The sequence below is a fragment of the Ursus maritimus genome, unplaced genomic scaffold, assembly GCF_017311325.1.
Source record: "Ursus maritimus isolate PB19 unplaced genomic scaffold, ASM1731132v1 scaffold_5, whole genome shotgun sequence".
NCBI classification, from domain to species: Eukaryota; Metazoa; Chordata; class Mammalia; order Carnivora; family Ursidae; genus Ursus; species Ursus maritimus.
Genome location: NW_024426663.1, coordinates 34,834,862 through 34,855,385, shown reverse-complemented (window position 1 = coordinate 34,855,385; position 20,524 = coordinate 34,834,862). Strand labels below are relative to the sequence as shown.

The 20,524-nt window shown below is 39.5% G+C and overlaps 1 protein-coding gene and 1 non-coding gene across 3 annotated transcripts in view; one reads left to right on the top strand and one right to left on the bottom strand.

Annotated features, from left to right (window-relative positions):
• Positions 1 to 311: 311 nt before the first annotated feature.
• Positions 312 to 20,524, bottom strand: part of SMN2 (survival of motor neuron 2, centromeric) — a 45,176-nt gene continuing 24,963 nt past the window's right edge. Inside the window, exons 8-11 of one of the 2 annotated variants that reach the window (XM_008691319.2) lie at positions 18,118 to 18,228; positions 13,715 to 13,765; positions 6,430 to 6,455; positions 312 to 661 (exon numbers count right to left, since the gene is read on the bottom strand). In XM_008691319.2, coding sequence (XP_008689541.1) covers positions 13,718 to 13,765; positions 18,118 to 18,228 — 159 coding nt within the window. In that variant the 3' untranslated portion in view covers positions 312 to 661; positions 6,430 to 6,455; positions 13,715 to 13,717. The remainder of the gene's footprint in view (positions 662 to 6,429; positions 6,456 to 13,714; positions 13,766 to 18,117; positions 18,229 to 20,524) is intronic. The other variant, XM_008691320.2, reaches the window with a different exon arrangement.
• LOC121100857 lies at positions 17,096 to 17,217 on the top strand. The gene has a single exon (XR_005832644.1). It is a non-coding gene; the product is annotated as a small nucleolar RNA SNORA1 (small nucleolar RNA).

Sequence of the window (20,524 nt, the reverse complement as noted above, 5' to 3'; positions counted from 1 at the left end):
TTAGGCAGCACGCATGAGGAAAATCTGGAGGCCAGAAGAAAGAGAGGCAGGCACAAAAAGTGCGGAGAGGAGAATGACAATATGACTTCCAAGAAACGGAACAGAGCTGTGGTCCTTGACTGGCTCGGTCCAGTGCTGTGACACTCAGCTTCCCATAAGCTTTGTTTCCTAAACTTGGATTAACAACATGGCTTTACAATCGGTTGTATCTTTACCCTACTACCCTTTATCTAAGTTAAGTCTGAATAATTCTCTTCCTGCATTTTATCTTACCACATATGTTCTAAAGAAAAATACTCATATAGTCAAGATTTTAAAAATTTACCATTTATTTTTAAAGGCATTAATAAAAAGCTTAACATACTTTATACTAAGAAAGTTATAATATACAAATGGGCTGAGTTGAAATTTTCACAGACTGACTTTTCTGTACTACATGTGACTGAGTTTCTTTTAATTACTCACATTTCCATTGTTGAGTTATTCAAACTGATTATTCCCTTCAAACACATGGCTGGTTACTTAAGCACGAGTCACATGCAACAAGGGGAGATGCAGGTGATTATGCCACCCAACCAATTGTTCATGAAGAAAAAGATGAAATTTCGTCATGTTGATCATGGCGCATCAGAATACCGTTCTCCTTGGGAGAGAGCTGCACCTGTATTTGGGGGACAAAAGATCTAGATATAAGGATGCAATTTAAAAACCTATTTTCTGGGGCGCCTGGGTGGCACAGCGGTTAAGCGTCTGCCTTCGGCTCAGGGCGTGACCCCAGCGTTCTGGGATCGAGCCCCACATCAGGCTCCTCCGCTGGGAGCCTGCTTCTTCCTCTCCCACTCCCCCTGCTTGTGTTTCCTCTCTCGCTGGCTGTCTCTGTCAATTAAATAAATAAAATCTTTAACAAAAAAGCACAAAAAAACTATTATAAAATCTAAAGAAGATGGAAAGCAATACACTCATCAAGGGAAATAAAACTAGAATAAAATATGCTAATATAAAGACAATGCAATAAATTCAATCTTTATAAGATTGAATAATTACACAAATTGTGAAATTCACACAAGAATAAATGTGCAGGACTATTTAAAAAAATTTTTTAAGGAACGCTGGTATTTGATCTATCCTAACAAAATTAAAAACATTACAAAACAGTGATCAAAATCATGTATTAAAAAAACAAAAACAAAAACCGGGGAGCCTGGGTAGCTCAGTTGGTTAAGTGTCTGCCTTCAGAACAGGTCGAGATCCCGGGGTCCTGGGATTGAGCCCTGCGTCAGGATCCCTGTTCGGTCAGGTGTCCGCTCGTCCCTCTCCCTCTGCCCCCCCCCCCACAGCTTGTGCTCTCTTGCTCTCTCTCTCTCTCAAATAGAAGTCTTAAAAAAAAAAGTGATTACAATACAAACATCACCCAACTACAACTAGAAATTAAACCTAATTACCTAGAAATTAAAACATTATACATCTCTAGAGTTGAAAACAAAGTTTTAGAATACCTAGAAAATGGTAAGGATTCTACATAATAGATTCTACAAAATACAACTAAAGCATTGTCCAGAGAAAAATTCATTGCCCTAAGATACCCATTTTAGTAAACAGTAGATAAGAAGTTTGTAAAACTTCTAAGGAAAGCAAAAAGAGGAAATTAATTCCTGGTGTATCATCTGGGTCCACTGGGTCCTATTTTATTTTTGAGTTTCTTTTGTGAGCAGTTCTAATAACTCTTTGTGTACAATTTCTTAGAGGTCTGCCAAAGAACAGAGAAAATTTACTTAGAATAATAATGATAAATGATAAAACTCCTATCTTGCAATTATGCTAATGCTACTAGATTCTTTTATAAATCTAAAATACAGAATTTTAGTAATTTTATTATCCCTTATTTTTGAACATTTTATTCTTCATCTCTGTCTTTATTTGACTGTAACTCATTGTGACAGCCAGCCTTCAAGACTGTCCCCAGTGATAACTGCCTCCTGGTATGCATGCCCTTGGTAATCCCCTCCAGTCGACCGTGTCATCCAACTCCTTACATCTAAACAACAGAAAAAGGTAGAAGGGACAGTGTTTGACTCAGAAACTAAGTTACGGAAGTGTGGTCTTGCTCACTCCCTACGAGATCGCTCGCCCTGGGGAATCCTGCCGCCACGGTGTGACTCTCAGGATGTGTATGGAGAGCCCCAAGAAGCAAAGTGCTCAGGTCTCCAAACAAAAACCAGTCAGTGAGCTTGGAAGCAAATCCTCCAGTCCCAGCAAAAACTTGAGATGACTGTAGTCTCATGGGAACCACCCAGCTACCAGCTAATAAGCTGCTCCTGGATTCCTAACCAACAAAACCCAGAGATAATAAATGTGCTGTTTTGAAGTGCTAAATTTTGGGGTAATTTGTTATTTAATGATAGATAATACACTTGATTATCTGCAGCTATGGTTTAAAAAAAAAACATGGACAGAATCACCTAAAACGATGATGAAATAAGTCATCAACAATGAGATGATCACTATTATATCATCCTTCAGTTTTCTTATTCTGTTGCCCAAAGAGCTGGATTTTCTTTCAAAAAGTTTTAACAGAAGTCTGGAGACACCGTCCTTTATCCTTGTGGTCTTTTTTTTTTTAAGACTTCCTTGAAAAACAGTTGAGAGTTCAGACTTTTTCATTCTCTATAATAGCACAGAGAACAAACCGGCAAAGGAAATATTTTCATAATTATTAAACCAGTTAGAAGATGAATGTAGAGATAGCGACATCTAGACCAGCAGCTGGAAAACTATGGCCTAATGTATTTACTATCTATTCCTTTAAGAAAAAAAATTTATTTTATTTTTACTTTTTAAAAAAGATTTTTCTTTACTTATTTGACAGCGCATGAGCAGGGGGAGCAGCAGGCAGAGGGAGAAGCAGACTCCCCTGCAGAGAAGGGAGCCTGATGTGGGGCTTGATCCCAGGACCCTGGGATCATGACCGGAGCCGAAGGCAGTCGCCCAAACAACTGAACCACTCAGGCGCCCCAGGAAAAAAAATTTACATTATTTCTTAGTCTTTTTATCTCTTATTTTTAAAGTAATCTCTACAACTCAATGTGAGGCTCAAACTCACGACCCCGAGATCAAGAGTCACATGCTCTTCCGACGGGGTCAGCTGCCCTTAAGAAAAAATTTGTGATCCCTACTGTCGACTAACAGTTGTGGTGAACTTGTGCCTATAAGCAAAGTCTCAGATGATGAGTCTTCAAAATGACATATGCTACTTAGGTGCATTTTCTCCAACTCAAGAACTGATACATTTCCAAGGACAAAAAAGGAAATACAGTAGTGTCATTCAGTCCTTCAACAGGAGGGATTTCATCAAAATATTTTGTGGTAAAAACGTGAACCATCCCACTTTGCTAAAAAAGAAACACACATGTAATAGTATTCATCCTTTTCCCCACCCCCCAGCCAGTATTCACCTTTTATGATGCTTGTGCATCAAAATTCACTTGATAAAGTTTGTAAGTGGACAAATGTAAAAGACAGATGTGTATACAGAAGTAAATGGAGGCTAAGAAATGATACAGAAATGAAAAACAGTCATTGGACTGCTCATTCTTACTGGGGCTAATGAATGTAAAAATGAAATATTTTGCTGTTATACAACAAAGAAGGTACCTATAATCTGCCCATTTAACAAAATTATGAGGGGTGCCTGGGTGGCTCGGTTGATAAAGTGACTGCCTTCAGCTCAGGTCATGATCCCAGGGTCCTGGGATTGAGCCCCACATTGGGCTTCCCTCCTCCGCAGGGGAGCCTGCTTCTCCCTCTCCCTCTGCCTGCCGCTCCCTCTGCTTGTGCTCTGTCAAATAAATAAAATCTTAAAAAAAAAAAATTAACAAAATTATGAGCCATGAAATTTCAAAAGTGATAAAATCCATTAAGAATCATCAAAATAAGCAGCTAGAACACAGTAAGAATATATTTGAAATCTAAAATCAGTATAAGATAGATACAGGCTCATGCATAACAACTAATGAACAGTTAGCTGCATCCAAAGAATGTTACCCACCTTAGATACACACACTTACATTAAATACTGGGAAAATACGGGATAAAAACTTGGGTTTGCTCTATTTGAATTCTCACTGAAATCACTAACAAAATTATTGTCACTATCTCTATTCTTGTGCAAACTGCTTGTAGAATGACTTCAAAATAAATTCATTCAGTTCTCATTATTCATGGTAATTATGTTCTAAAAAGTCACTGTAGTGGCTTAGTCAGTTAAGTGTCTGCTTTTGGCTCACGTGACGATCCCAGGGTCCTGGGATTGAGCCGAGTTGGGCTCCCTGCTCATCGAGGAGCCTGCTTCTCCCCCTCCCTCTGTCCCTCCCCTGCTTGTTCTCTCTCTCTCTCTTGCTCTCTCTCAGACTATAAATCATCTTAAAAAGTTTTTCAGACATTAAAAAAACAGTCACTATACTTTTTTTGGTAGGCTCTACGCCCAGTGTGGACCCCAACACGGGGCTGGAACTGACCACCCTGAGGATCAAGCCCGTGTGGGGCTCCCTGCTCAATGGGGAGTCTGTTTCTCCCTCTCCTTCAGTTCCTCCCCCTGCCATGCCTGCTCTCTCGCACACACTTGCTCTCTCAAATGAATAAATAATATCTTAAAAAACAAACACAACAATGAATTTGTGAAAACCGAGCCATTGCTCCTAGAAGAAATAAAAAGCTATGTTTAGGCAAGCCTCTACTCACATTTTTATCAACGGATAAATACCTTTTATTTTATTTATTTATTTATTTATTTATTTTTAAAGATTTTATTTATTTTATGTGACAGAGAGACAGCCAGCGAGAGAGGGAACACAGCAGGGGGAGTGGGAGAGGAAGAAGCAGGCTCACAGCGGAGGAGCCTGATGTGGGGCTCGATCCCAGAACGCCGGGATCACGCCCTGAGCCGAAGGCAGACGCTTTAACGACTGCGCCACCCAGGCGCCCCGATAAATACCTTTTAAAATGTGGTTTCTGTTGAAAGACACATTCCTTAATATATTGGTTAACACTGAATCACAGCCAAAAGCACTATAACTCACACCTGAATGAAGCTTAACCAACACATTCGCTCTGTAAGGCAGCTCACAGCCTTCCTGCACTTGGGAACACAAGGCACAATGTTTGGGGGCCACTTTAAAGAGAGAAAAGGAACAGAAATGTGAAAAATGTAGCACTAAAAAGACATGCAAAGAATGCTTGTTCATAGCATGAGATGAAAGATGAAGATGGGGCGCCTGGGTGGCTCAGTTAACATCCAACTCTTGACTTCGGCTCAGGTCATGATCTGATGGTCGTGAGATCCCTGCACTCAGTGGGGAGTCTGCTTGAGATTCTCTCTTTCCCTTCCCTTGTGCTCTCTAAATAAATAAGTAAATAAATAAAATCTTATAAAAAAGAAAGATGAAGACAGAGCACTGCTCAAGCTCAAGTGTGAAGGTCGGTGTACGAGGTCTCAAATTTTTTGCCACTCTGCACTTGGTCCATGAACGACGGCAAAAGTGCCGTAATTACTGACTTGGGCATTACAGATAAATGTTAGCGAGCAGGCAAATTTGCAAATACATAATCTCTGAATAATGAGAACTATCAATAAAATTTGAAAAACAAGAATTAAAAGAGTAAACACAAATATCTAAACTGATAAAAGGAAAATTCTATCACACAGATACAGGAAGGTAGACATTTCTGTCAAAAAGACAGGAATCACTAATACCAAAAGGAAGGTCAAATAAATGATAAACTAGAAAACAAGTATTTGCAACTTCTATCATGGAGAGATGATTTCCATAACATATAAAGAATTCTTGCAAATCAAAAAGGAAAAACATCCCAGTTAAAAAGTGGGCAAAGATGATATAAAGTTTTCAGCAAAGAAAAGACATAAAGCTCTTAAACACATGAAAGGATGCTGAACTTTACAATAAAATAAAAAATTACGAGATAACCATTTCCAACGATTACATTGACAAGAATCCAAAGGTTTCATAGATTACTGAAAAGAATCGGGGAAACAGGAACTCTCAAACAATGTTGGTGAGAATATTAAGACAGTCTCTATTGAGAGCAACATGGCAAAAAACTATTAAAATTACAGATGCATGTTTTCTTCAATCTAGCTGTTCTAATTCTAGAATCCAAATCTAGATTAGACTTCTAGATCCTATTAAGGTAATTCTAAAAATGTATTCCTAAATCTACAAAAAAGTATGTAAAAGAGTACTAACTGTAGCATTAAATAGCAAACAACTGGGAACTGCCTAAAATTCCATCCATAAGAGCTCAAATATGTATGGAACACATCTCTACGTAAAAGTATCGTGCAACTTTAAAAAACAAGGCAGTTTTACATACTGGTATGGAGTATTCTTCAAAAAATGAGGAAAAAGCACTTACCTATCAGAGAACACTGTATGAATTACCTATAAAAATGAAAAAAAAGTTGAAAGGAGTAATGACAGAAACATCTTACCAGATTTATTTCAATTACATATTTTTACTGTCAGTAAACATACACAGCACACACACAAACACAAAACATCTAAGGGTATGCTGTGAAGTCTCCCTCACATGCCTACCTTCTAGTCCCTCTTCAGAGATAACTTGAGTATCACCCTGAGGTGACCATCAATGTACACACATGTTCGTAAATATGTATTTACACAAATGGCAGGTAGCATAATACACTTCTGTATCTTACTTTTTTTATTTAAATATATCTTCCTATAAGATTGCTCTATATAACAAGCAACAATGTCATTATTTATTTCAGAGAGAGAGAGAATGAGAGTGCACGAGCGGGAGGAAAAGCAGAAGGACAGGGACAAGCGGATTCCGTGATGACCACAGAGCCTGTCTTCTTATAAGATTGCTCTGCATTACAAACAACAATGTCGTTTTTTATTTATTTGAGAGAGAATGAGAGAGCACACGAGCTGGAGGAAGAGCAGAAGGAGAGGGACAAGCGGACTCCACGTTGAGCACGGAGCCTGTCTCCACGACCTCGAGATCAAGACCTGAGCCAAAATCAAGAGTTGGAGGCCTAACCGACTGAGACATCTGGGTGCTCCAACAATGTAGTTATTTAAAAAAATAAAGCATTAAAAGAATAAACTGAATACAAGTATCCCCATGCTTTTCGAAAGTTTGCGTTAGGCTACTCTGCTTTGTACCAAAGACCTACACCAGTAGCACCTCTTTTCACTAACCAAAAGAAATCTCAAGAAGATTTACGTTTTTATGAAAAAGGCAAAAAGCAGAAATAACATTCAGTGTGTGTTTTGCAAAGGCTGTTAGAAGTACTGCCAGGCTCCCTCCCTGGTGTCTCAGCATCCAGCTGCCACATCTCTGAACTGCGAGCGTCTATGCTTTATGTCCATTTACTCTGCGCATCCGTTAGCACGTTGTGTACTAAGGTACCAAAAAATCCTGAGAGGTTACTTTTGTCATCTGGGGTGTTCAAAAATTTTCCATATAAATTAATGGTAAATGGTACTTGCTTCTTGGCTCTATGCTATCTCAGATTATGAAAGGTTTCACAGAAATGCTCTACTTCCAGGTACTGGGGGAAACATGTAATGTTCCAAAATAGATTCAAACTATTTTAGAACTTAATTCTTAAGTAACAATGGAAAAAGAAATAATTCTTAAACTATAACATGTAGATATTCTAACAATTAGGTAAGTGGGAAGAAAAGAGGCATTATTAACTAGTTTATTCTTTGGGGGAAGCAGTATGACAACATACAATGATCTTTACAGAACTACTTAGAATCTACAGCTCAATACATGAAATTAATCATCAATACACAGAAATAATTCGATGGGAACTATGTTAAACAAAAAAGCCCAAAATAGATGTATTTTAGAAATATTTAGCAGTGACGCCAAATGCGACACATTACTCTTCTGTACTTGAGAAATAGAGTATAATATCATTGTTTCATATATTTGGTTTTAACCATCACAATAGAATTATTTTTTAAAAACATGGAATAACAGCAAATTGACTGTTACAGAATGGGAAAGGTGATGCAATGTACTGTAGCATCGAACCGAGTATTCAAGAAAAATATGATCAAATGTTTGTTTAAAAATAGGAGGAACAGGGGGGCGCCTGGGTGGCACAGCGGTTAAGCGTCTGCCTTCGGCTCAGGGCGTGATCCCGGCGTTATGGGATCGAGCCCCATATCAGGCTTCTCCTCTATGAGCCTGCTTCTTCCTCTCCCACTCCCCCTGCTTGTGTTCCCTCTCTCGCTGGCTGTCTCTATCTCTGTCGAATAAATAAAATCTTTAAAAAAAAAAAAAAAATAGGAGGAACAGGGGTGCCTGGCTGGCTCAGTCTGAAGACTGTGCGACTCCCATGCTGTAGAGATTACTTCAATAAACCTAAAAATAACAGGAGGAGCAGCCGGTGGCATACTTGTTTTCCTGTAAATGTGTATTTACGTAAACGGCAGGTAGCATAATACACTTCTGCATCTCACTTTTTCCATTTAGATATATCTTCCTATAAGATTGCTCTCTGTAATGTTGTTTTTTATTTATTTCAAAGAGAGACAGAGAGAGAGCGAGCGCGCAAGAGCAGGAGGAAGAGCAGAAGGAGGGACAAGCGGACGCCACGCTGAGCACGGAGCCTGTCTCCGCAGATGATGAAACCGGGCATAGGGCAACAGACAACACACAGCAGAGATCCATGAGAAAAGCCAGCACGTAAGGTGAGTCCATTCACCCCACTCTGGCTGCCCACCATTTCCAAACTGCAGCACAGAAGGTGGAGCTTAAACAGGTACTGTTCTTCACACATGGAACAGAGACAGAGTTTGGGCCTTGGAATAAGGGAGCTGGAATCTCAAGACGTAGAGTCTAGAGAGCAGGGATTTGAAAATGATGTGCTCCAAAAATTTGCGTAAAAATTTTCCTTAGGTGTTTGCCCAAATCCTAAATTGTGCAGAGAGAGCATGGAGCTCAGAAGCAGCTGCAGGGGGGCCGAGAGCTGGAGGGAGAGTTCTGAGGTCATACACAGTGCCACCATTTATTCTGTGGCCCAAGGACAAGTCATTTCACCTCTGTGAGTCTTTTTCTTGTCTGTTAAATGGGAATAATAAGAATATCTAACTTGATGGTGCTATAAAGATTAAATCAAGTAACCTATGCCTAGTACACCCAGTAATCATTCAAAAATGTACCTATTATTATTACTTATAAAAGAGAGAAAAATTTCATGTGGCAGTTTCTAGTTTCCTTTACAATAAAAACCAAAATTAATATACCTAAGGAGTCTACTGAAACCAAACTCCATAAAGATTTTATTTACTCTTAGCAAGAAGTCTTTATCTAAACACAAAGACTCATGAACGTTTAGGTACAATGCTTCACATCTGTCTTCTGCCTGGAAACCAAGAATTGGTTTTATTTAAAGTGAAATATCGCTCTCCACCGTCTTTCCACGCGGCCGTAGTGGTGCACGTGAATGCCCCGGCTGATGCTCTCAAGAGCATGAACGGTACTGAAAAGAGAGGCAAAAACCAGGTTCTTATTAGGCCATGCTCCAGAGTCATCATTCAGTTTCTAACTGTGATGATGAAGCATGGCTACAGTGGTGAATTTTTTTTTTTTAAGATTTTATTTTCAGGGCGCCTGGGTGCCTCAGTTGGTTAAGCGGCTGCCTTCAGCTCAGGTCATGATCCTAGACTCCCAGGATCGAGTCCCGCGTCAAGCTCCCTGTTCAGCAGGGAGTCTGTTTCTTCCTCTGACCTTCCCCGCTTTCATGCTCTTTCTCTAATAAAAAAAAAATCTTAAAAACAAAGATTTTATTTTTAAGTAATCTCTATACCCAACAAGGGGCTCGAACTCACAACCCCAAGATCAAGAGTCACATGCTCTACTGACTGATCCAGCCAGGTGCAACTGGGTAATTATACTTCTAAATGTGATGATTTATATAATTTTAAATATTCCTCCCAGGAACGCAACACGCATTTTGAAACTGGCAAGAAAAACATTTTTCAAAATCTGCTTCTCAAGGCAACATGGAAACATCAAGAATCATAATGCCCACAATCTTCTATCCCATAGTCACAACAGAAATTTACCCGAAGGCTATGAAAGAACAGAATCAAATTACCACATATAAGAAGGTACCCGTGTAATGTTATCCAGAATGCCAAAAACTGCTGAACTGAATGAGTCGCGTAACATGCAGGCAAACAATCTGACAGAAAGAATATGTAAAAAACATTAAAAGGTGATGTAAAGTGCGGATACACATGTGTGCACAAAATGCTATGATGGCATCTCTATCAAATACAGATGAATATGGACTGGAAGTATAAAATAATACGTGAAAAGGAATACAATGATGGTCGCACAGCTTTTACTAATTTAAAGATACTGAACATTTTTCTTACATATTTTTCAAACATAGAGAAAATAGAAAAAATAGTACAATGAACATCCATGTGCACACCACTTGGATTCAACAGCCATATATGCTTTATGCACATACACATACGTTTTGCTAAATTTAAAAAGATATTCAAGACATTTTAACACTTCACTTACAAATACTTGATGCAAATTTAAAAAGACATTCTTCCATACAGTACAACACCCTCATCATAGCTCATTAAATTAGCAATAATTAATCTAATTTCACTTAAAATCCAGTCCATATTCAAATTTCTTCAACCCTCAAGACTTACAGATGGCCGTTCAAACCAGATTCCAACCAAGCCCATGTGGCATTTGGCTATTATGCCTCTTAAGTCACTTTTAATCTAGAACAGTTACTCACTCCCCTACTTTTTTTTTCTTTCACTGACTTTTTGAAGAAAGGAAGCCAGTTACCATCTATAACATTTCACATTCTAGACTACCATCTTATCATTTCTTTTGTGGGGTCTTAATTTAACTTTCTGCTCTATCCCCAGCTGTTTCCAGTAAGTGGAAAAGATCTTGTAGGCTAATTCCAGTTAACCTCTTTTGACCCAAACCCTACAAGATGATTCAGTCTATTTCATACCGCATGCTAAATCAAAAACCAAGTCTGGCTGTCCCACCACAGTGGTGCAGTATCGTCACTAATTCTAAGGACCTCTTTACTGTAAGATGTTTTTCCTTCCACACTACTAACCAAGTATTTGCTGATATGACACTTTGATATCACGAGAGAATGTAGATCAACCTTTTGTCAAATTGTTTTGACACCCAAATGTATTTACTACTACTATACATAGAAAACCCTAAAGACGACACCAAAAAACTACTAGAACTGACAAATGAATTCGGTAAAGTCACAGGATACAAAATCAAGGCAGAGAAATCTGTTGCATTTCTATGTACTAATAATGAGCTCATAGAGACAGAAAATAAGAAAACAATCCCATTTACAATTGCACCATAACCAATAAAACACTTAAGAATAAAACTAACCAAGGAGGTTAAAGACCTATACCCCAGAAACTCTCTAACACTGATGAAAGAAACTGAAGATAACAAAAACAAATAAAAAGCTATTCCATGTTTATGGAGGAAAAATAATATTAAAATGTCCATGCTATCTAAAGCAATCTATAAATTTAATGCAATCTCTATAATAATACACAGCATCTTCCACAGACCTAGAACAAATACTCCTCAAATTTGTATGTGACCACAAAAGACCTTGAATAGCCAAAGCAATCTTACAAAAGATGAACCAAACTGGCAGTATCACAATCTCAGATTTCAAGACAGACTACAAGGCTGTACTGATCAAACCAGTAATGGTACTGGTGAGCGCACCAAACACATGGATCAACGGAACAGAGCTGAGAACCCAGAAATAAACCCATGCTTATATGGTAATTATTCTTCGGCCAAGGAGGCAAGAACATACAATGGGGAAGAGCCAATCTCTTCAACAAATGGTGCTGGGAAAACTGGACAGCTACATACAAAAGAAGGAAACTGGACCACTTCCTTGCACTACAGACAAAAATAAACTCAAAATGCATTAAAGACCTAAATGTGAGACCTGAAACCATAACATTCCTAGAAGAAAACACAGGCAGTAATCACTCTGACATTAACTGTAGAAACATTTTTCTAGATATGTCTCCTTTGGTGAGGCAAATAAAAACAAAAATAAACTACTGGGGTATCACCGAAATAAAAAGATTTTGCTAAAATCTTGCGGTAAAGACACCCAACAAAACAAAAAGGCAACCTATTAAATGGGAGAAGATATTTCCAAATGATGTGTTCAATTAAGGGCTTAATATCCAAAATATATGAAGAATGTGTGCAACTCAACATGAAAAACTCCAACTGAAAAATGAGAAGACAACATGAATAGACATTTTCCCAAAGAAGACATACAGATGGCCAACAGGCACATGAAAAGACGCTCAACATCACTAATCGTCAGGGAAATGCATTTCAAAACCAGAATGAGATATACCCCACTCCAGTCAGAATGGCTAAAAATCAACAAGAAACAACAGGTGTTGGTGAGGATGTGGAGAAAAAGGAACCCTCATGTACTTGGTGGGAATGCAAACTGGTGTAGCCCCTGTGGAAAACAGTACGGAGGTTCCTCAACAAATTAAAAACAGGCCGTATGATCTGGTCATCCCTGGCTATTTGCCCAAGGAAAACAAAAACACTAATTTGAAAAGATACATGCATCCCTATGTTTACTGCAGCATTACTTAAAATAGGGAAGATATGGAAGAACCCAACTATTTATCGATAGACAAACACAAAAGAAAGATGTTCCACACACAATAGAATATTACTCAGCCATAAGTAAGAATGAAACTTTGCCATCTGAGACACATTGATGGATGTAGAAAGTACAATGAGAAATTAAGTGAAATAAGTCGGAGAAAAACAAGATATGATTTCTCTTATATGTGGAATTTAAGAAACAAAAACAAGGAGCAAAGAAAAAAAAGTCTTTTTTTTTTTTTTAAAGATTTATTTATTTATTTGAGAAAGCGAGAGAGGAAGTGCATAAGCAGGAGGGGCGAGGGACACAGAGAGAGAGAGAGAGAGAGAGAGAAACTCAAGCAGAATCTGCACTGAGCACGGAGCCTGACATGAGGCTCTATCTCACGACCCTGAGCCTACACCAAGAGCTGGATGCTTAACCAACTGTGCCACCCAGGCGCCCCCAAACTGACTCTTAAATATAGAGAGCAAATTTGCGGTTGACAGAGGGGAGCTTGGTGGGTGCATGAGTGAAATGGGTGTAGGGGATTAGGAGCACACATGTCATGAGCACTGAATAGTGTGTACAATTGTTGAATCATTGTGTTGTACACCTGAAACTAATAATAGTATATGTTAATTATACTTGAATTAAAAATAATTAAAAATGTATTTAATAGTTTTCTATTAACTTTTCTATTTCTTAATGTATCAGCTTTAACAATTTTTTTAAAAAATGATGAGAGAGAAGGAGCCAGCGAGGCAGGGGGGAAGGGCAGAGGGAAAGGGAGAAGCAGGCTCCCCACTGAGCAGGGACCCTGACACGGGACTTGATCCCAGGACCCTAGGATCATGACCTGAGCTGAAGGCAGATGCTTAACCAACTGAGCCACCCAGGCACCCCACCATTTCAATTTTTAAACATGTTTTCCACAAACGTCAAAATTTATGCTAAAGATTCGTCAATTTATAATGACGGTAGACTTACTCCTTAATTGAAATGTGAGCACCTTCCTTCTTTTTGGTTTTGTTTGAACCCCTGTAAGGAAACATAAAGGAATTTAAAAGAATAGCATACACATTTACGCTTTGTTCACATAAGACATTTTACTAATTTTACTTAAAAAAATATCAACAGAAAATAAGTTTACAGCCTTCAAATGTGCTTTAAAAGGGATCCCAGAGTAAACAATTATTAGGCTGTAATTAAGAAATTTTCTTCTTTCACAAAGTCCAGTGATGTTCCTGAGCCAGCTTATACCTTAATTCTGTCAAGTAAATTATCACTGTGTCATGCTCATTTATTAAAATAAAACCAGTTAGAGACCACTACGTACTAGAGAACATTTTAGAAGTCAAAGAAAGCAGGATTAATACTCAAATATTTATTTGTTTTTCCTGGTCAGACCTAACCCAAATGTCCCATTCCTCTCTTATAGCTCCCATGTGTTCTACTTTCCCTTCATATATATCAGCTTTCCACTTTACTATTAATCTATACTTTAGATTTATAAGATTAAAAGTGATTTGTTCTTAGTAAGTACCAAAGTTATAGCCTATTTTATGTTATTCCAAAAACACTAATCTTAAGTCATTTGCATTCTGCTTGGATTTCTAGAGGCGGACCCAAATCCTATCTGGCTGCTCTAATGGGAACAGGTTGCTAATGGAAACGTTGTCTGGCATATGTTTCTGTGAAGCAATGGTTAAGAAATGCTAGCTGAGGGGCGCCTGGGTGGCACAGCGGTTGGGCGTCTGCCTTCGGCTCAGGGCATGATCCCGGCGTTGCGGGATCGAGCCCCACATCAGGCTCCTCCACTGTGAGCCTGCTTCTTCCTCTCCCACTCCCCCTGCTGTGTTCCCTCTCTCGCTGGCTGTCTCTATCTCTGTTGAATAAATAAATAAAATCTTAAAAAAAAAAAAAAAAAAAAAAGAAATGCTAGCTGAGGGGCGCCTGGGTGGCTCAGTCATTAAGCGTCTGCCTTTGGCTCAGGGCATGATCCCGCCGTTCTGGGATCGAGCCCCACATCAGGCTCCTCTGCTGGGAGCCTGCTTCTTCCTCTCCCACTCCCTCTGCTTGTGTTCCCTCTCTCACTGCCTGTCTCTCTCTGTCAAATAAATAAATAAAAAATCTTAAAAAAAAAAAAAGAAATGCTAACCGAGGGGCGCCTGGGTGGCTCATTCGGCTGAGTGTCTGACTGTTCATTTCAGCTCTCACGGTAGTGAGAGCAAGCCCTGCAATAGGTTCCATGCTCAGTGGGGAGCCTGCTTAAGATTCTCTTTCTCCCTCTCCATCCTCCCATCCCCTACCAATAAATAAATAAATCTTAAAAAAAAAAAAAAAAAAAAAAAAGCTGAGAGCTGCGCCTCACAATCCCAAGGCAGAAGCTCTTTCTGCTCATGGGTCCTGTCCCCATGCTTTAATAAAACCACCTTTTTGCACCAAAGGGAAAAAAAAAAGAAAAAAAAAAAAAAAGCTAGCTGTAGGCAATGGTGGCTAAAATATTTAAGCTGTTAAAAAACTTAACAATGAGTAGTGGCTTCTTTTTAATGGTAACAATTTCAAAGAGACAAAAATGCAAGATCTAGGAAACTGTGATTTCTTTACACTTGTGAATGTAAATGTATGTTTACATTTTAATATATGCAGATATATAAGTAATACCCCTTCAAGTAAAGATCTTTTCTTAGGAACAAGTTAGTCATAGGTTGGTCCTGAATTTGTGGCAACTATTCTGGACAAGGCTGTATACTTAAGAACTGTTGCTTGAACTCATGGAAGAAAGTGGAACATCTGCAATTTTATGGTCAGCGTCATAGTTGTTAAGTCCAGGGAAAATCTGCTACGTTTTAATAACATAGTACAATCAAGTACTTGAAATAGGAGTACTTATAAATGTACTTTAACCAAGTCTAATTTTCATCCATGCCATCCTTCAGATTAGATATATTCATAATGTTGGGGTGCCTGGGTAACTCAGTTGGTTAAGCATCTGACTCGATTTTGGCTCAGGTCATGATCTCAGGGTGGTGACATTGAGCCGTGCATTGGTTTTATTCCAGTCATAAAAGTTCAAAAAAGGGCAAAACTAATCTATGATGTTAGAAGTCGGGAAGATGCTTACCCTTGGGAAAGGGATTGGTAGTGACTAGAAGGAGACATAAGGAAGCTTTAGGATTATGATGATTTTTTTAAAAAATACAGCTCTTTGTTTTCTTAAAAGATTTTTTATTTATTTATTTGTCAGAGAGAGAGAGCACGTGCACACAAGCAGGAGGGAGCTGCAGGCAGAGGGAGAAGCGGGCTCCCCACTGAGCAAGGAGCCCAGTGCGGGACTTGATCCATGGGATCATAACCTCAGCTGAAGGCAGATGCTTAACCGACTGAGCCACCCAGGCATCCCAATAATGTTCTTTTTAATCAAGCTGTTCACTTCTAATATGTGGACTTTTCTGCATATATATTTCAGTAACAAGTTAACAACAATGACCAAATAAAAGCATGAACCTATGCATAATATGAATCTGAAAATAAGCCAAAATATGGTGCATGTGGGTAAAAAAGCTCTTTTTCATTCTAAAAAATTGAAAAGTAATCATGAGTTACATCAGTAATTTATGTATGGTACATATATTTTTAGATTTATTTATGTTAGAGAGAAAGAGCATGTGAGTGTGTATGTGGAGGGGAGGGGGAGAGATGAAGAGAGAATCCCAAGCAGACTCTGCGCTGAGCCTGAGGCAGGGCTTGAGACCACAGCCAGAGCTGAAACCAAGAGTCAGACACCCAACCAACAGTGCCACCCACGTGCCCCTATGTAATATTTTTCAAAATATTTCATAATAAAAAATATATGCAGAGATATGTGAAGTGCAGAAAATGGAAGCTTACCAAGTTAAATGATTGGTCTCAAATTACAAACTGTTAATTTGTTACTTTCCATTATCTTTTTGGTCATTACAAGGTGACCTTCATCATACAATACAAATATACCAACATTATACAACTGCTCAAGATTAGCTTTTAAATAATAGCATTAATGGGAGCATGTACAAGTAATACATTTAAAAAATTACACCTTCAAGTCAGTTGTTTTTCTTCTTCTATATATTAATTAACCAGATATTCAAGTACCTACAATATCCCATCATAATCTCAGCATAGCATAACAGCTTCCTTTTAAAAAATTTAAAAATTGCATGGATGACTGGGTGGCTCAGTTGTTAAGCGTCTGCCTTTGGGTCAGGTCATGATCCCAGGGTGCTGGGATCAAGACCCACATCAGGCTCCCTGCTCAGCAGGGAGCCTGCTTCTCCCTCTCCCGCTACCTGCTGCTCCCCCTACTTGTGGTCGCTGTCAAATAAATAAAATCTTAAAATAAATAAATAAATAAATATAAAAAATTTAAAAATTGCAGCGATTAGAGACACAGGTTATGCTTCCATCACAGCAACTTTATTGCTGTGGTGACAATGAGACCTGTAACATTTTCTGCTGGGCGCATGGAGTAGAGTGGAAGTAGCAACAATTTTCAATATTAGAAAAAATTAAGGAATAAAAATTTTAGATCATTTGCCAAAATAGCAATCAGGGTATTTCCTATAATTTGACTTCTAAGGTCCTAAGTTCAAGAAACTGGCTCCCAAAGGTTACAGGTGGGGAATTTGTGAAGTATGTCCATATTCAAGGGAAGACCAAAGAAGCCCAACTGAAAGAACTCTGGACTGACAGTGACAAATGTGGGCTGAACAAAAGTTCTTTCTAAAAGGGCTATTTTGAAGATTGTGATTCTGACGTTGGAGGAGCTACAGTGATTGGCAGTGAAGGAAATCACATGTAAAATTCCTTAAATAAAAATTCAAATAAAAAAAAATTAAAAACGTCTTGCTAAATCACACTACTACCTGCCTACAACAGACTTGTATAAAGTGACAAGTACGGAGCTTCAATCCCTAAGGTACAGTTTGGCCTTTATCACCTCAGACCTTACTCTATGCACAGAAAGAACCTAACACTATTTGTCTTTCTTTCTTTCTCAAGGTATTATTCATTCTTTCTCTATCTCCTACAATGCATTTTTACTTCAGATTGAAAGAGAAAGACTAATGAGATTAGACAATAATTTAGAAAGAGTGTCATTAAATTAGAAACCATATTATCAACATAATCTAGTAACATGAAAAAATTTTAAATGCACTACAATTACACTTAGCAAGGACAATACAAGAGTAATGTAAGCCTTAAACAAATAATTGTATATTTTTAAACTTTAAGGTAGTTTTTAGCTCTTAGGATCTAACAAATATAACCAACCACTTTTTAGTCATAAACAAAACAAAGTCACATAACCACAAAGATATTGTCAGGAAAGATGCTGAGTGATCACTTACCATATAGTAACCAGTATGATAGCCACTCATGTACCAAGAGATTAACATACTTCCCAAAGCATCAGCATCATCAAAAGAATCTGGACATATGGGAGGTGGTGGGGGAATTATCTGGAAATGGAGAAAGATATACTTTAAAGTCAGTAAACAAAAGTTGAAGTCTGGACATCCATTTTACATAGAGAATGCTGGATATTAGTTGGATATTAGTTGTATCTTTCCCTACATTCCATGCCATTTCCTATTTAAAACTTTTTCAAAAAGAGGAGTCCAAGATGGCGGAGGAGCAGGAGGCTCAAATTTCGTCTGGTCCCAGGAATTCAGTGAGAGAGCTACCAAACCATTCTGAATACCTATGAACGCAACTAGAGAACGAAGAAAAGAGTAGCAGAAACTCTATGAACAGAAAAGCGACCACTTTCTGCAAGGAGGAGAAAAGATGGTGGAGTAGGAGACCCTTTCTCAGCTGGTCCCGAGTCGAGCTGGATATCTACCAGACCATCCTGAAAATCCACAGAACCAGCCTGAGATGCAGGAAGATATGCCTGGATCTCTACAAACGAACATCTCCAGTGCTGAGTATTGAGATACGAAACGGGAAGCTGTGAATCTGCGCACAGATATAGGAAAATAAACGGAAGGGGGAGGGAGCCTCCATGCTCAGACACCGGGAAGCGGTAGCCACTTGTGCTGGGGAGCGGGCTGACTCGCGGACCTGCACCCGTGAGAACGCAAACTGAGCCCGGGAACGCGCGTGACCAGACTGAAAACCGGTGCTCCAGAGCGCACGCAAACCACACTGAAACAGGGAGCTTAGGAGCGCACGTGGGAACCGGGGGCGGCTGGCGGTGTTAGAAGCACAAAGGACAGAGACGTGCCGGCCCTGGAAGTGAGGGCTGGGACACAGACTGTGGGGCACACATCCCGGGTCGCTGCAGGGTTTTTAGCAGCACCGACGGAAACAGAGTTAAAGTGGCCAAGAGAGCTCAGTGGAGAGCGGACTGCGATCTCTCTGTTCTGAGACAGAGGCTAGGATACGGCCACTGCTGCTCTGACTCTCAGAAGAGGCACAGCAAACTGCCAGGGAAAGCCGCCAGAGAACAAAAGCCTGGAAATACCAGCTCACAGTGTGCCCAGCCCCATACCTCCTCGCAGGGGACGGGGCAACTCTACCCAAACAAGGTTTCCTGAATATCAGCGCGGCAGGCCCCTCGCCCAGAAGGCAGGCTGAAAAATCAGGAAGCTGACATCCCTAAGGTCCCTATATAACAAGTGCACACTGCCTGTGTCCTGGTCAATAACTTGGGCTGTGGGCATCCCCACAACCTCTCCTCATCAGAATGACGAGAAGGAGAAATCCCCCCCAGCAAAGAAAAGATAATGAGTCTGTGGCCTCTGCCACAGAACTGATGGATATGGATATAACCAAATTGTCAGAAATGGAGTTCAGAGTAACAATGGTCAAGATGATGTGTAGGCTTGAAAAAACTATTAATGAAAATATTAATGAGAATATAGAATCTCTAAGGGCAGAAATGAGAGCGAGTCTGGCAGAAATTAAAAATGCTATGAATCAAATGCAGTCTAAACTAGACGCTCTGACAGCAGGGTAAATGAGGCAGAAGAACGAATTAGTGAATTGGAGGATGGGATGGAAGAAGAGAAAGCTAAAACAGAAACTTGGCTCAAAAAAATCCAATCTCAAGAATGTAGGTTACGGGGGGCGCCTGGGTGGCACAGTGGTTGGGCGTCTGCCTTCGGCTCAGGGCATGATCCCAGCGTTATGGGATCGAGCCCCACATCAGGCTCCTCTGCTGGGAGCCTGCTTCTTCCTCTCCCACTCCCCCTGCTTGTGTTCCCTCTCTAGCTGGCTGTCTCTATCTCTATTGAATAAATGAATAAAATCTTAAAAAAAAAAAAAAACAATGTAGGTTATGGGAGATTACTAACTCAATGAAACATTCCAATGTCAGAATCAGCATCCCCGAGGGGGTGGAGAAAGAGAGAGGTCTAGAAGAGATATTTGAACAAATTGTAGCTGAGAACTTCCCTAATCTGGCAAAGGAAACAGCATTCGTGTCCAAGAGGCAGAGAGGACCCCTCCCAAGGTCAATGAGAACAGACCTACACCACGTCACGACATAGTGCATTTCGCAAATATTAGATCCAAAGATACAGTAATGAAAGCGGCCAGGGGGAAGAAAATCCTTACGTACAGAGGGAAAAATATCAGAATAACGTCAGACCTGTCTACAGAGACCTGGCAGGCTAGGAAGGGTTGGCAGGGTATTTTCAAAGCTCTATCCGAGAAGAACATGTAGCCAAGGATCCTTCATCCAGCAAGGCTGTAATTCAGAATCGATGGAGAGATAAGGACCTTCCAGGATCAGCAGAAACTGAAGGAATT